General features: G+C 37.6%; 1 protein-coding gene across 1 annotated transcript in view; it reads left to right on the top strand.

Moving 5' to 3' along the window:
- XIRP2 (xin actin-binding repeat containing 2) overlaps positions 1 to 8,183 on the top strand; it is a 45,474-nt gene extending 37,291 nt beyond the window's left edge. Inside the window, exons 9-10 of the mRNA XM_010287640.1 lie at positions 5,584 to 5,717; positions 6,662 to 8,183. Of these exons, the coding sequence (XP_010285942.1) occupies positions 5,584 to 5,717; positions 6,662 to 8,183 (1,656 nt within the window). The remainder of the gene's footprint in view (positions 1 to 5,583; positions 5,718 to 6,661) is intronic.
- Positions 8,184 to 18,214: the final 10,031 nt, after the last annotated feature.

Here is an 18,214-nt window from a genome sequence, read left to right as displayed (position 1 = left end):
ATGAGAACCAGCCTTTCTTTGCAATTCAGGATGACCCTCCAGACCCAGACAAAGCTAGAAGCATTGCAGACCAGGAAACCATTGCAGGTGGAAATATTAAACACATAGCCTAGGTGTTTCAGACCTTGCCTCTTGATGCACTGCATGCACATGCTCCAGGCTCTGCAGGAACTACGGACGAGGCTCTTGCACTAGTTAAAGGAGGTGTTTGCACAGTCACGTGGATGTTTGAAATTCAGCCACTGGACTCTAGGAATAAAATTTATCATGATGAGGAACAAACAGCAGATAAAGGTCGCATCTGAGAAGTTTCTAGTGGTGTTGTAAAGACTCTGAGGCACATGCTGGAAGCACAGAATCCGGATAAACTCGGACAGCTTTACCCAGTGGATGTCCTTAACTTGTTGCAGCTGAGGTCTGAGGTGAAAGAGCTTAAAGGAAGCGTTACGAGAAGCATAAAGCATTTTGAACCTCAGCCATTTTCTGTTCTCAGAGACAACTTTGGTCAAAGACTGGAGAATGAAACTGTCCATCGAGAAGACACTGAGAAGAAGCATGTCAGAATAGCACACTGGACGTTGGAAACTCACCCTTTACCTGTGACCAACAAACACCTAGTGGAAATTAAAGTGGTATGTGGAATCTCAGTGGAGGAAAACATGAGCAGTGCTGTGCACAAGGCAAAACAGTTGAAAAACAGCCTTGGTACACAGAAGGTTCAGAGGAATTAGGTCCAGCTGAAATATTGCCACAAAAATCAAACAAGCAAGATCAAGGTCCCACACAAGATGCAGCAGCCCCTGTAACACCACAGCAAAGCACACTTTCTGATTCCAAATTTGATGGCAATGATAAGCAAGTAGTACACAAACATGACATAGAAATTCAAATAGATCTGCGTGAAGACCAGAAGGCTGAGAAGCTGAAGACACAGGAACTGTTGTCAAAGCCTCTAGCTATTATCTCTTCCACTGTTATGAGGATTAACACTACAAGAGTTATCCTGAAGAATTATATAGACTAAAATAAAAAGCTACTAAAATAAAAATAGATATTAAAATTAAAATAGCATAACTGTTGTATTTGAGAAATATTAACATGCTAGAAAAAGTGCACAGAATCCACCTGACTTCTCATGCTTAAAATTAACGCACCATTTCTTTAACTGAGATAAAAAATAGCTCTAGAGATAAAATATTTGGGCCCATTTGGTTTTAGTTTATTAAAGCACAAGATGTGACCTAAGACAAAGTGAACTATGTTTCAGTGAGTTTGCTGATTGAGTAAAATTACTAAAACAGTTTACAAATTAACATGCAATTTTAAAAATTCTTCTGTATTTCCTGCTGGGCAATTTTACCATTTGATACAGCCCTAGTCTGAATTATGACAGCAAACCCATACACCTGATGTCAGAGCCCACGCTTCACATCACTAAGGAGTGGACCCACTCAGTGTCCCTCAAAAAGCCAAGCCTGTTATTTCACAGAATCATTAAGGTTGGAAGGGACCTTTGAGATCACCAAGTCCAACCATTAACCCAACACCACCATGTCCCCTAAACCATGTCCCAAAGCACCTCATCCACACATTTTTTGAACACAATGTATTTGTTTGTATTGAAGTAAACTTCTAAAATATATCAAGTATGTGACTATATACATGAATATTTATATATCAATATGAAGTAAACATTGAAAATAAAGCATGCCTTCTTTCTCATGGTACATGTGTTACTTAAAAATGATAATAAAATAGTATTAAATTGCAAAGTTATACATTTGAAACTTAGAAAATATTACATATGCTATTACACGATGAACATCAATGTTCTTTTGTGCATCTAGTTTGGGCACTGAATATGGATGGGATCCTGTAGGAAAATGAGATGTTACCATAGCTTTAGCCATTTGAAATACATGAACAGAATGCTGATGCTTGCACAGCAATGAAAACGGCAGAACAAAGCTAAAGCTCCTGTACCTGCAGAACTCCTAAGCAGAAAGCTCTGCTCTGGGTTTCCCAACTCTGTGCATCAAGAGAACAGTGCTACCTCTGTTCATGCTAAGAGCAGAATTAAACATGAATAGCCCGTGATCCTGTAAAATGAGGCACAGTCTGGCCATGGTCCAACAAAAAACTTAATGTGGTAGGATGGCCCTGGCTGGCAGCTACATCCACATTCAGTTGCTCACTCATTCGCTCACTCCCCCACAGCGGGAAGGGAGAAAGAATAAGAGCAGCAAAAAGCAAGAAAACCTGTGGGTGGAGGTAGAGACAGTTTAATAGATGAAGCAAAGCTGGGGCGCGAGCAAAGCAAAATAAGGGATTGATTCACTACTTCCCATCAACAGGCAGATGTTTAGCCAGTTCCTGGAAAGCAAGGCCTCAACATGCACAACAGTTCCTTGGGAAGACAAACACCATAGCTCTGAATGTGCCCTCTTTTCCTCCTTTACCTCAGCAATAAAGCTGAGCATGATGTCATGGTATGGAACATCTCTCTGGTCAGCTGGGGTCAGCTGTCTTGGTTGTCTCTCTACTTCTTGCATATCCCCAAACTACTTGCTTGAGGCAGGGAGGGGGTCAGAGTGGCAGGAAGAAAAGGCCTTGACGCTGTGCAAGCACTATTCAGCAATGGCTAAAACCTTGGTGTGTTACCAACACTTTAACCACAAATCCAAAACACAGCACCCTATGAGTAGCTACAAAGAAAATCAGCTGCATCCCAGACAGACTCAGTGTGCTTAAGCATGTTAAAAGTGAGTAGAAAAAAATGTTACCCATAGAATACTAAATTCTGTATATGGTAAAGCCTCTGGATTTCATTTTGGATCTCTTCTGTCTGGTAAATAGTGATGATCTCAAACAATAGACAAGCCTTTCCCCCACTGATTTTGCAGGACCGTTCACATGTGGAGGATTGACCTGCCAGACCTCCACCCAGCCACTCTCTCATTCCCTCTCCCCAACAAGACAGGGAAAGAAAATAGGATGAAAAAGCTCATGGGACAAGATAAAGACAGGGACATCACCTACCAGTTACCTTCCCAGGCAAAACAGACTTGACTTGGGGAAAAGTAATTTAATTTATTGCCAATTAAAATAGATTTAGATGATGAGAAACAAACACTAAAACACCTGTCCTCCTCCCCTCGTTTTCCCAGGCTGAACTTTACTCCTTCACTCCTGACTCTTCTATCTCCACCCCCTGCCCTCAGCAGCACAGAGCGGATGGGGAGTGGGGCGCGTCCATACCAGCTCCTCTCTGCTGCTCCTTCCTCCTCACACATTTCACCTGCTCCATCGTGGGCTCTCCAGAGGCTGTAGCTCCTTCTGGGAATACCCATCTGCTCCAGCATGGTCCTCTCCACAGGCTGCAGTGTGGATATCTGCTCCGGTGTGGTCCTCTCCACAGAAAATACCTGCTCCCCTGGTCTCCTTGGCAGGCTGCAGGGGAATCTCGGCGGCGGCACCTCCTCCCCTCCTTCTTCTCCAACCTTGGTGTTCGCAGGGTAGTTTCTCACACTTTTTTCCCCTCAGTCCTCGCTGCATGTGCACCGTTTTGCCCCTTCTTGAATACGTTTTCCCAGAGGCACCACCTGTGTGGCTGAGGGGCTCAGCTGTGCCCTGGGGTGGGTCTGCTGAAGCCAGCTAGAACCGGCTGCATCCAGCCCGGAGCAGCCCTGGCCGCTCCTCACAGAGAGTTCGCAGGGTAGTTTCTCACACTTTTTTCCCCTCAGTCCTCGCTGCATGTGCACCGTTTTGCCCCTTCTTGAATACGTTTTCCCAGAGGCACCACCTGTGTGGCTGAGGGGCTCAGCTGTGCCCTGGGGTGGGTCTGCTGAAGCCAGCTAGAACCGGCTGCATCCAGCCCGGAGCAGCCCTGGCCGCTCCTCACAGAGACTGCCGCTGCAGCCCCCCAGCCACCAAAACCTTGCCACTGACACCCAGTACGTGATTAATTTTCATGAACATGACTATTGGCTCCACTAGTCAGTCCTGAAAGTTACTTTGGGATAAACTTCCCCAAAATTCCCTCTTTATCGTTGCTTTTCTCTTCTCTTGACTGTTGCTTTCTGAGCACAACACTCGCTATTGACTATCCAACTAAATGATCCAGCGAGACAATTTTCCAGGAGACATGACATCTTTTTTCCGCCCTGCCAATTACCTTATCCCGTTCTGCACCACAAAGCTTGTGCCTCTCCTCTCCTCCCTCTTCACATTCAGAATACTTGCGTACCTAAGAACGTTAAGCCGAGTCCTTACGTGGGGCTCACACGGCCGGCCACGAGCAGTCCGTGCCTAGCGAGGCGGGAGGCATGTCGGGACCGCTGCGCTCCACGCCTGCCTGGCCTCTTTGTCAGCCCGTTTGGAGACTGAGTTGAGGCTACATTTGAGGCTTTCTATTTCATCACCAACAATCCTTTGGGGGATTTTTTTGTTTGTTTCTACTGGTAGTTTATTATTTTTGCAAGTTCTGCATTATTTTGAAGATATTTAATTTCTCTTTCAGCATTTTTCACGGCTGTCATTATGGGCACTAGAGATATGTGGCAACTAAAGCTGTACTTATAAAATCTACATCACTTCTGTCTTGATTTTTGAATTGCTATAAAATCAATACCAGCAGGCAAACCAAAAACAGACAAAATGCTGAAAGGGCACAAATTTTTTGCTGATGTCAAGGGGCATTACTACTGTCAATGCAGATATATTTATACAAGCAATTATTTGGTCTACCTTACTTGTATTTGTCTGCTAGTATGGTTCTCATATCAATTCAGAAATCAAGATGGAAGAGCAGCATGCATTTTTCCAAGCCCAACAGAATGCCCATTATTTCCTTCTGCCCTTTTCTGGTATGAAATAAACCTTTTATTCACGCTTTATACTTTACAGAGAACTAGTTTCCTTTATAATTAAGTATACTTCATTAAAAAAAAAAGATTTTATATAGTTTGCTAATATAATTGTAGCTAACAGTCTTAAAAATGAACTGAAGGAAGTTTCGTGTCTGAAAATGAAAATTGTAAAAATCACAAATAATTATGTCCATAGAATATATGGACCGTATGAGTGTACAAGTCTGCAGGTTACCACAGAAATGGAACTCCTTGATACTCCTTGATGTGCTGTTTGACATGATTAAGCAAAACTTCCTCATCAGAATTTCAAACATCTGCCTTATGTTTATTGATCTCTAAATCCCATTGAAGATTCAAAGATTACATATACTTTATACTCAATTCACTTATACTAGTAAACCTTTTATCATCCTATCTCATTTCACAAAATAAGTAGTTATTACAAATAAATGGGAAATATTGTACCTGGTGTATTGAAGTGAATAGTCTTTTTAAATGTATGGATTTCTGAAAAGGGAAGGGTGAATAGTTTTTCACTTTCAAAGTATTGTTAGTTGAACAAAAATGAACCCCTAAAATCAACAGCTGAGATACCAGTTAATAGATAAAGAAAACACAATTAGATCAACAAAACATATGGACTGATACAGTTAAAAATAAATCATAATATGTGGCTTTAACTAACTTGTAACTTTTTAACATGTGGTTCTAGAAACTGCAGATTCAGGAAAATGAAACATGCAGACTCTGTCAACAGAGAGTTTACCCAATGGAATGCCTAGTTGCCGACAAGCAGAATTTTCATAAATTATGTTTCCGATGTCACCACTGTGGCACTCAATTAAGGTAAGAAGTAACTGCATGTTCACTCAGAGAACTCTGCATTTGAATGTAAACACAGCCGGTGAAATTATTTTCAACTGGGCTATTCAGCCCGTAGGTTGGGTTGACAGGGAAGTAAGCTGGCTTCCCCTTTTCTACTCTGCTATTGACATCTGCACTGGGATGTGGAACAAATCTTTTAATTCTCTAAAGAACTGCTTCATCCCAGTACCTTCCAGATTCTTCTGTATATTACTTCCTATTGACTGTTCCAGACCTTCAGGAGAGCTCATAAACAGGAAGCAGAAGACATAGAAACTTGGATGGAATTTAAGATATCTGAACACAGACCAAATTTTCTCACTTTTTCTCATCCATAAAATGAATGATGATGGCTCTCTGCATTAGCAAACTACTCTTGTAACCTTTTTATGAAACACAGTATTTATTGGTCTATCAGACTGCAAAGGCTAACAGTTCTGATTTTAACACCTTTGAGGTTAGTTACACACATTTTCTTTACTTCATTTAGGAGCAGAATCCAAATAAACACAAATATCTATAATTTGCACAAAGGCTAAAGAAAATTGGCACTGTATTTTCTCCACCTGTTTTGTAGCAAAATAGAGGCTTCAGTCTTTAATATCATGAAGAAAAAGATCCCAACAACCCTGAAATTCTGTAATTCCTGAAGTTTATGTTCTTTCTTAAATCACAAAGCATGACAACTCTTCTTCATTTTAACTTTGAAACTGTATGGGAATTTGCAATTAAAGGTTTTAGATATTTTGTGTGTCTCTGTGTGTGTGGTCAGAATTGGACAGTACAGTGAATTTGTTCTCTTTTTGCTCCTCCTTTCTTTATATACACTGTCATGGAGGGGTACTTGAAATACCAAGTAAAGTATAAAATTCACGGTAGATTTATGATATGTAAAAGTATAAAACAAACTTTCTTCCCTTTGCCAGCTTGGGAAATTATGCATCTCTCCATGGAAAAATATACTGTAAACCCCATTTTAAGCAACTTTTCAAATCAAAAGGAAATTATGATGAAGGTTTTGGACACAAGCAGCATAAAGAATTATGGAATTCTAAAGATCAATGCATCTCCGTTGGCAATACTCATGCTGAAGAAACAAATCCCATTAATAGTATACCTGTTGATCCTAAACCAATTACAGAAATTGATCAAGACTTGTACTTAGGTACTGAAGGTATTAATCCTGATATTTTTGATAATAATTTGAAAAAATCCACAGAAAGAGTTAAGTTAAAGATGGCATGGCCACCTTCAACAGATGATGCAACACCTAAGAAAACATTTTCTATTGAAGAAGTGGCTAAAGTAAATAAGCCGAAGTGGCCCCCAGAAGGTTTTGCTCAAGAGGGTTCTAGTTTACATGCAAACAACCCTCTGGGCAATAAAAAGGATCCTCAGAAAAAACATGCTGTGAGAGAGCAAAATAAAAACGACACTGCGAATGCACAAAAAAACCAACACTCATCCTTTAGCCCTCTGTCTGAAAAAGAAGCTACGAATATCTGTAAACCAAGAAAAAATGAAGCAGGCAATAACAGAAAAGATGAGGAAAGCAAAAAGGATATTAATGAAGGTGATAATGTGATTGTGCATAGTACTGGGAAAGAGCAAGAGAAAAAAAATAATGAAACTGATGATTCAGAAGTTGTACAGGTTACTAACATCGATGATGTAACAGTACAAAAGAATCACAAAGAATTCAGCTTGAATAATAACAACAACAACAACGCCACTTTTTCACATCCAAACATTTGTAGGCAGGAAACAACTCTCTCAGCTACATCTAAGCCAATGACAGCACTAAGTCATGCAATTTGCACTGTATCGCAGCATGCCTTTGCAAAGCCAGAAAATCAGTCTGGAAATGAAGAAATATTGGAGATGTATGAATCTCATGAGAGCTATTCTAATGATACTGTAACTGTTTCATGGGATGAACAAAACTCAGAAGATGAAGATGCTGTTGCCTCTAATAGTCTTGCTCAATTTAATAAAGATGCCACTTGTCAGAAGTCTAATACTAATAGTGCATTAGCTTTAAAGGAAGCAACTAATACAACATTCCCTGTTGATATTGAGTTGGTATGCATTGGAGAAGAATCAAAATATGACAAAATTCTAAATACTATTTTATCTGGCACTCTGAAAACATCTTTTCTTAAAAAAGACAACCTGGTTTTAAACTGTGGTCTAATAGAGTCTGTAGACATAACTAAAAACTCCTGCAGCCCATATTCAGAGGAACATGGGAATAATGATACAGAACGGAATGGTATTAATGTCTGTCAAGAAAGTGAAATAATCGAAGTGTCAAAGAATGACATGAACACAAGCTTAGATTTACTAAGATATACAGCTGTTCCATCATTCCAAGGCAAGAAGGTCAAGTCCAAACAGCTCACTGTAGAAGAACAAATTAAGAGAGAGAGATTCTATCATGAAAATTAATAAAACAGCTAAGTGATCAGCTATACCTGTCACTCATTATAAAGTATGTCGTAAATAGGTATTTCTTCAGTCCAGTTATTTTATAGTCCTTCTTGAAGAATTTAATATCCAGAGATTTAATATCCAGATCCAATGAAAATTTGTATTATATACTGTCAATTACTCAGACTTTATTTACTTAGTTTATATTTAAGGCAATGAAGATCCATAAAATAGATTTTTTTTCAGTCTGTAATTAAAACAACTTGCCTCTCTATGTTCCTGAACATTGCAAGAAACATTTTACTACTACTGTCCTGCAGAAACATAGTAATTCAATTTTACTATTTATCATTTGTAACAAATTAAGATGTGAAGCACCTGGTGTGCACAAAAGAAGAAAAAATATTTCCATAGCTTTTTTCTTATGTGTTGTTGTTATTGTAACTGAGCTGTTGCTCCATGACATATTATGTACATTTGTTATGTTAGCTCATACCAGAAGATTTGGGTTTCAGTTGGGTTTTTTTGTTGTCTTTTTTTTTTTGGCAATATCGTGCAGTAGTTAGCTTGAAATGGACTCATTATTGAATAGTAACCACAACTGGTTGGTGAATAGTACTGGTTTGCTATATTCCTAGAGCTGCTACTACAGCATTATATTGCATTACACAAAAAAAAGAAGCGTGTAAATTTTAACACAGGATAAAAACAAACATCCTAGGCAGAACTGCAACAAGACTTGAGAACAACTAGACTAGTGGTTGTTTCGGTAACTAATTCAAAGTCATTTTAACTGAAGCGGCTCTCCAGTTTCATATTTAAACCTGTACAAACTTACGCAGATTTAGCACTTTTTTCCCTTAACATGTTTATGGATTAACATTTGCTCTCTTAACACTATTCCAGCTTGCATGAAACAGCAACATATCATTTAACTGTTGACAATGCATAATAAAAAAGCACTGTATAAAAAAGTATTTTGTCAAGTTTTTTAAATATTAATTTATACATATGATTGTCCTTAAACAGTTTGTTAAATTCTTCATGCAATAATTACTCTAAACTAATGTGTTTGCCAGAGTGAAAGGAAAGGATAATCAAAATACAGTTTTCAAAATAATTTCTGAAGTATCTGACACAGGTGTTTGGAGTAATTTACAGGAAAGGTAGATTGATATTAAAACATTTAACAAATTATTGTGCAGCGTTTTAGAACAAAATATCTGCTGCTCTACAACTCAATACCCAAAGGCATGGGATTGTGGGTAAGTGGGGTAACCACATGTGACTCTTCTTCTATACCTACACAGAAACAACTATGAAGTATACACAGATGAGAAAAGCTATACTATACATAGTATTTCTTCCACAAGAATACTTCAAGAGACTGAAGCTTCCTTTTTATGCATCATGCTTCACTCCTCCAAAGTATTCTCATTAAATGAAGAAATATAGAAAAGAACCCTTAATGTTCCCAGACAAATAATTAGCCTTCACACAAGGCACTCAGATACCACTGTATGTGATAACTGTTAGAAAGCATTAGCCTACAGGCCATTGTGAACATTTTAAAATTATTTTAGCAAGATCTTTCTCTCTTCTTCCTCTCCCTCCCCCCATTTGGTGGTAACCATGATAAATTATTTTTAAAAAACCAGGAGATTAGTAAATAGATCTAAATAACTTTCTTTGCTTTTCTGAGTAGATAACACAACTAAAAATAACATCACCCAAATTCCTGCTAAGACAACAACAACAACAAAAATATCAGGAAATGCAAGCCTGAAAAAAATGGAATGGAATTTGTCTAAAATATTTAGAGCTCTACATGGATTAAACTTTGAGTGCCTCCCTCATTCTCCAAAATTGCTGATTAGGTATATGATCAGTTTTGACTGTAGTAGTTAGGAATGATCTTGAGGGTGAAACGGTGGGTGTTTGTTTATGTGCACATACATAGGTGTGATCATATGCAAGTTAACGATCCAAGTGAAAAGCTATAATGGTTGCAACATTTGTACCTGAAGTATAGTCCTGTGCCAATTTTCATTCGCCTGCATATTCTGATGAATTTAAACTTGTATCCTACAATTTAAAGGAGTGACAAATATCAGTTACGATAATAAAAACTCATTTACACCAAGAAATTAATGCATCTGGAAATATCCTTACAAAAATATAGACCTTTTTGCTTCCCCTAAACAAAATAACACCACCAAAAATGAGTAAGAGAAAAATCGTGTTCCCTTTGGCCAGATAGAGACGACTGAAATAAAGGCTTTGATGAAATAGTAGAAAAAAGCAGGACTACGGGGAAATTTTTATTCCCAGAAAGAATAATATGTAAAGTCAACATACATAAACGACATACTGTATGGGGCAAATCTCCTCCATCAGGATTCCATGATCAGGATTCTGCTTAGCATGGGACAGACACAGAAGTGCAGAGCCTTCCTCTAGTGTATTCATTAGCTTTGTGTTCTCTTCTCTCAGTGGGTGGCCTTCTTTCTTCTTCCAGTAGTGAGGATGAATGTTAAGGAAAAATTAAATGATATTGCATAATTATTTATTTGAAACAAAAGCCAGGTGTCCCATTATACTGTCTTGAAGTTCTTGCACAAATCAGAAGGATGACACCCTGTAAACCTGTTCGAGAAAATTACTAGCCATGGGTAATAAAAAATTGCAAAAGAATGTAAATTATATGAAAAAACTGAAGTAGAAGAGTTCTTCAGTACTGCAGCCAAAAGCTTACAACAGGAATAATCAGAGACAAGATAAGGCTGGAACTCACCGAGATGCATGTTTGTCTTACTCCCTTTTCCATAGAAGGCAAAAGAGATGGGAGATGGTGTACACCTGAGTCACCCTGGTGTATACGCACATTACCACTACAGAAGTCAACCTCAGGAAAGAATGCGTATAGCAGCTGAAAGTGAGATTGGAGTAAAAGCTGTAGCTAGAAAGTAGTAAACTTACAGGTTTTCTTTAAATGAAATGCTAAATGAATAGCAGCTCCTTAGCTGCCAAAAAGCCTCATGCATTTTGGTGAAACCACATGGCTTTACTGCAGCCAAGGAGCTGGTCTTTATGGTTTTAAGAGAACTAGCATCCATTAGAGCTCTAGGCTTTCTAAGTTTCAGTACCTGAGTTTAAATAACCGGTCATCAGTTTGTAGAAGTCCCATTCCGTGAGGAGAGGCTTGATGGCTCCTGAGAGGAATTATGGTACCAAAACCCCCATTCTCAGCAGGATAGCTTCCTCTGGCTACTCCTAGGTTTCACCCCTTAGCTCACGGACAGGGTATCTAGCAATGCCTAGGAACAGGACCTTACGGCCATGGAGGGCAGAGGTGATGCACTTCAGCACAGCTGCAGCCAAGCACCACACAACACCAAAACTGCACTGACAAGTAGCAGTGAAATGAAACTTCTCTGCATCATTATTTAGTACAGGAAAATTAGTATTTAGGCTGAGAAGTCTATTTTCACGAGGTATTATTAGCTAGTGAAGATGTTCTACTGCTTTTAGAACACAGCAGGGTTCATGTATTCTTCTATACTCAAAAGCATCAATTAGAGACATTAAAGAGCCTGATTTAATGTCTTGTTAGAAAGACATTAAATTTAGAAGCTCCTTAGCTTCTGAATTGCTGTGCAGGCACTGGACTTTAGAGGACTTTGCAGTCCCTTTGCAACCTCATTAACATAACTAGCACAAAGACTTACTTAGAGCTACTTAAATTGGTTTTATAAATGCAGCATATCAACTGATCCCTTTGGAGTCTTTGTAAAAGAGTCAGGGGCATCCTCAAAACTATAGAGGAACCTAAACAACACTTTCACTATACTGCTGAAGTGGACTCCTAGATGAAGGACTTGCTGAAAGCAAATGCTTGATTACTGCAAAAAGTGTACTTACCTTGTCTGTCTTCTGTTAAGCATTTATCTCCTTCATACATATTAATAGGCATACCTACATTAGTATCTTAAAAGCCATAGTGCTCAGCATGGACATTAAAACCATGCTAAGGATCTGCCTTATTCTAACACAGAACATTTCTTGCAGTATCCCTCCCATAAACAATTATAGTTCAGGCCTTATTTTCAAAGTGCAGGATAATTATCAGAATTACTTATATAAGATTTGGGTCACTTCAGTCAAGTACACTTCCAACTGTTAAGTATAATTGCAAAAACATTAACTACCATGGGTACACTCACAAAAACAGGAAAACGAAGTCAAAAAGAGACAGATTAAAACCTTTGTCTCTCTTTCACACTTTGATCCATTAAGAGGCACCTAAGTTAAACCCTTTGGGTGAACTTTACCGACTTTCACAAGCAGCATTTCACCTTGTATGTGGGTTACATTTGATGATTTTGACATGAAAAGCATTTTTAAACGTTTAAAGAGAACTGTGTTAAAATGGGCTTAGGAACATAATCAGACTGACCTTACTGTTGGGCTTTCTAAAACATTAAATGACAATTTAACCATGAAAGATCTGAAATTTCAGTATAGTCCTTAAACAAAAAATAAGGCAGCTATGTCCTGCTTCAGGAAAAGAGGTGAAAAATTCAAAGTCTTACCTCTCCATGGATATATTTCTTATACCTTCCTCGTCCCCCCTCTCTTAAGGTAGGGTGTGGGAGAGAGTAAGAGAGAATAGTCTTCACATGTATTATGAATGTGTTTTTCATTAACTGAGTACATCACAATTTTATTTAAAAAAAGACATGAAAAATCTACTACACATTTGCAGCAGGTGATTTTCAAAATGTCATAATCTGGTTAAATAAAAAACCCCTCCGAGAAAAACCTCAAAGGGACACCTATGTGACAACAGATAATTTCAAACCCACTTTACCTTTTGGCTCTCGACACTAACCATCACTATCAGTATCCATTTAAAATTACTTTTAGACTGATGTAATGATAGTGTGGCAGATGCTGACAAGGAATAATGTTCTGTCACAACAGGTACCTATGAAAGAGCCACTCCACCACAGAAACTGCATATTCCAAACTGAAAAGAAGGCTGCTTTTCCAGTTACCCTTATTGTAGAAAAAAAATTGACCAAATATTTCCCTTCATGATAAAAATCAGTCATCTAGCAACAAAAAAGGAAGATGACTTTTCAGTACAAAAGGTGAAATAATTAAAAACTTATGAGTGAATGGATGTATAGCTGTACCATGGGGGGATGGAACAGTAAAGAAAGTACTTCAATATACTGTTTGGTAAATTACATTACATCACCTTAATTGTAATACTGGTGCACATATTATAACAAAAGAGTAACTAAACTATAAGAAATAGTCTCTTACCACTTAGAATATGCTTCCATTTTCTCCCCGTGATCACAGTTAAGATCTCTACAGGATATTAGATAAAAAGGAAGCAATAGAAAGCTATGAATTCAGCATGTATAGCTGGACACAAAAAGTAATTTTGCAGTTCCAATCTTAAGAGGTTTTGTACAGCTTCTCATAAAGCATTATTAGAGTGGAAATAGCATGTACACAGTGTCATGTACAGTTTAGAGTCTCTTTTTTTAATTGTCTCTTATAAGTTGCTGTTCTAATTTGCTGGGACAGTACTCTTGTATTGAAGGCTACAGATTGAGTCTTGGTGGCTTTGACTAAGGAGACTATTTTGCCAAAGTGAGCAGTGTTTTTCATGTGCCTGGAGAGAAGGTAATGAAAAGTAGCTTTAACAGGCTCTGGCAGCTATCCATGCCAACAGCATGCCATAAAACAGAAACAGCATGGACTCAGCTTCTTGGGACAGAATGTGAAGCCTAAATAATTTTCTTCAAAACAAAGTATTATGTCAACAATGAAGAATACCTTTATATGTTCCTGGAGACATCATGATATGAACATTTGGCTAATAATATATGGCAAACTCTGTTTGAAAATACTAATGTTATAAACCAACATACTGCAGAGTGCTCCATTATCTTAATTTATTTTGTTGTTAATGAAAGTATATGTGCACTATAGACAGAAAGACAGGAAAATGAGGAAAAAAACGAATAGACATAATTTACCATATTTGTGAAAGCCTGTGTAAGAAAACACAGCTTTATAAAATTCTTCCAAATAGCTTCCAACAAATTTGGTGAGGCTGGGATTAGGTCTCCAGACATTTATGTTTTGTGATGACATTTCAACACTACTGCAGCACTCCAGAAAACAAACCATTTTCTTTAACCAGCTACAAATTTCATCATTGCCTCCGAGAGACAGAGATGACATAGCAATAAAGAGCATTATGTTTCTGTGCTCTGGCTATTTCCATTTGATAAAGTAGATTGTTATGGTCAAATGCTGTGGAGGGAAGGCGAAAAGAGCCATGAAGACAATCTGTATTTTCCAGTCCTCTGCCAGCCCCAGAACCGAGGAAAAACATACATTTCTTTATACGGTTACTCTTAAATTCTGCACCAAATTTATCCAAAGTGAAGGACTTAATCAACATCATCTCCCAAATATCTAAGATAAATAATATATGAATCAAAACAAATTCCTTAAGTGTATATGGACCCCTGATCAAAATCTATTTTTTAATTTCTATAGTAACTACTATAAAGACTAACCTTAGTTAGTTTTGTTTTCTTAGGGAAAATTTCCTGTGATAAATTCATGTCTGTCCAGTAAACTTCTTGTACCATACTAAGCAGCTGCTCTTTCACTGGGGATGTTCAATGTCATCAAACTATTACTGTATCTTGACAAAGGGACATTCAGTAACATGGATCCTTGTCTGCATTTGCTTGCAGGTGAAGTTCAGGTGCTAACGTTACCCCTGTTAAGACACTTACCGGTGTCAGTCTGGAACTTGCTCCATCTAGAAACTTAAAAACAGGAAGGCAGAAAATAGAATTAACCATGGGGAACTTTGTTGACACTGACTGTGTTGTGCTTGTACGGTGTCCTGTCTAGAAAAGGCCTTCTGAACTGACAAACAACCTGCATGTGAATGGAAGAAACCTTCAGTTAGTGCCAGAGTGGAATTAGCATGATCCTCTTTAGTAGTTTCAAATTAACATTCATTGAGAACTTGCTAGGCGTGCTTTTTTTCAAATGAAGACTCAGCTACATAGAAAAGGCAGCTACTGGATGAAACTCTGCATCTCCTGTACATTATACTGAGTTTGTTCCACTTGTATGTATATGTAATATCTACTGTATTATTGATTTATTATTATGTGACCATACATTTTTTTAATTAATAATAATTCACAGGGTCATGAAAGAAGGTCAAATGGACTACCTTAATTTTACCATTTGCTAACATCCGAGTGCTTGATTTTGAAACTTTAATGTTCCTTTAATATATCTGCTGAAGACATACATACATTCGTATGTGCCAAACACAATTATGATGGCTGAGTTCTGAAAATTCAAAATCTGGATCCACTGGAAAGAGTAATTCTTTCCCTGATTCAATGCTTGGAATGATAACAAAATTACAATTTTCAAGAATTTTCTAGAATGATTCTTCTTTAACATACATTAAATGCTTTGGTCAAGTAGAAAAAATACACCAATAACTGCCTGGGATGACTTCTGTAAATGACACACTCCTACTCAAGTAGTATTAGCCTGCTAAGCTGTGATACTAAAAATCTATGTTTTATTCTATCCCATACAGTCAATGTATGTGTCTTAATTGTAGGAAGAGTTAATACAATTCTAGTAATAGTTTTGCATACTTGCCATTTAAAAAAAGCTGTTTTCAATTGCTTATAATTCTGTCTAATGTTCTCTATTTGGGTTGAAGCTTTCTGCACATTGGAAATGACAGACAGACTGATTTCTTTTTAAAGCCTTATCAGAAAGGCTTCCTCCATTTCCAGGAAAAACATCTGGTAAGAGTATAGAGTTTTGCCCATGCTATAAAATATCTTTCAGCTGAATAAACTTAAATTAATTTAGTGCCTTAATTTTGACACAGTTCTATTTTGACTATATTTGCAATATAGTTTTCGATTTCAGCATCTCACATTATTTTTTTTATGGTACAGATCATGTCCTGGTGATATATAGCCAGGAGAATGCATTTATTAGAACTTCTTTCTGAATTGCTGCAGCAGCTAGAAGATACATAGGAGATTGTAATCAATAAGGCCTGAGGTCGTATTTTTAATAATTCAGTAAATCAAAATATTAAATAATTGTGTAAATAACTAATAAAGCAGGATTCATCCCTTCTATGCTCTGAATAAGGTAAAAGTCCTAAGAAAAACACCATGCAATCACAAAATTAAAGACTATATCAGACAGCTTTTGAGCTCAGGCATTATCACTTTCAAACTAGATGTTCTTTTAATGTAATATATGAATATCATATGGCTGTATGTGTATAAATATTCATGTACACATAAGTAGAACCACAAGCAATCAGCAAACTACTGTAACATCCGCTGTGAACTAGCAAGCTCACTACCACTAAATTGCTTCATAATGTGGTGGCTTCACTTTTTCTCCCTCATTCTTTCTATACATATACTCCATTTTTTCTTCTATCATTCCACTACTTGCATTATAAGCTCTTTGGGGCTGAGACTACGGACAACTTTTTCTTCCAGATAATACGCAAAAGCACACGGCCAAATATTCCTAATGTAGTTCTTCTGTCTTTACTTTGAATAAATTTTGGCAGCAATGTCCTCAGCCCCTTCCAAGTGGCATCCTTATCTACATGGATGCCATTGCAGAAACAGAAAAGTGAGTAATTTTTCTTAAGATGCTCTTCAATGAAAATAAGGGTGACAGAACCAGGCCATTGTGTCAATCATAAAATAGTACCAGTGATGACAATTCCAACCTTTGCAGTGCTACTACGAGGGGACACGAATCCTAAATTCTGGTACATGTGTCCTTTGAGAAAATGGAATTTAATGCCAAGTCACATCCCTCTACTGGTCATATCCCCTTGCTGGTAAGCAAATCAGTTGACATCTTTATCAGATGACACAGAATCAAGCTCTCTGGTTTATGAATAGCAATTGCGAAATCATCCTGCAAGAGCCTTAAAAAGAAAATTGCATGCAAAATTATAATGTAAGTGAAAACATTAATCATGATTAAACAGAACCACATTGATTTTTGCCAGCTGGATTCAGCCACTGACTGTGATGTGAAGCCTATTCTCTCCTGGTTAACCCAGTTTAGAGCTGGATTAATTTTTTAATAATTAATTTCTTAGGTAATTGTGCAAATGTTTGTCAAAACAGATGATCCACCACAAAATTACATATGGGGTGCGGGACAATAAAATCTCTAATATTTTAAAAACAAAGATAAAAATACCTTAACTGACTGCACCAATGGAGAAAAAAAATATGTTCTTTCTATGTTCTGGTCATTCATGCAAAGCAGAATTGCCTGGATATGAAAAAATGCTCCACCACCCATCCCTTCCTCAGCACAAAAAGCATGTCTTGCATCACTGTTCAAGGCACTTGCAAAGAAATATATATTTACAGAGTCTTTAAGTACTTCTAAATATATTCATTATGTTCACAGTGACATTGCTATGAAGGACACTATATAAAAGGAAGCTGTGCTTGCAACCGATCACTTCAGATAAACATCTTGAAGGACTCACCCAGTACACAAAGGAAGTTGCCTTGCTTTGTTTACGGGGAGATTAGCTCTCCCCAGCTGACTTAATACATGGTAGATAAAATAACAAAATGAAATACTTCATGCAGTGTGAAATCGTATCACAATGTACTTCCAGAAGAGATCATGTGAGCAAACTCTTTGGGGCAAGAACCTTGTTTCCTTACTTGTCTGTATAGCACCTAGCACATAACTGTGATTTGCATCTCACAACATACATCTACATAATATTAACAAATGGGTTACCAAATTAGTTTGAATGGCAAATTGTAATGATTTAAAAATAAATAATCAGATATTCCTCCCACAGATCTGTAAAGGCAGTGCCGCATATATGCATCAGTTAAATATTCAAACCCTACCAAAAGGTAGGCGTGAAGTAATGCTTATTTCTAAAAAGGTTATTTTAC

The sequence above is a fragment of the Phaethon lepturus genome, unplaced genomic scaffold, assembly GCF_000687285.1.
Source record: "Phaethon lepturus isolate BGI_N335 unplaced genomic scaffold, ASM68728v1 scaffold6435, whole genome shotgun sequence".
In the NCBI taxonomy this organism is placed as follows: Eukaryota; Metazoa; Chordata; class Aves; order Phaethontiformes; family Phaethontidae; genus Phaethon; species Phaethon lepturus.
This window is presented reverse-complemented; position numbering and strand designations above follow the sequence as displayed.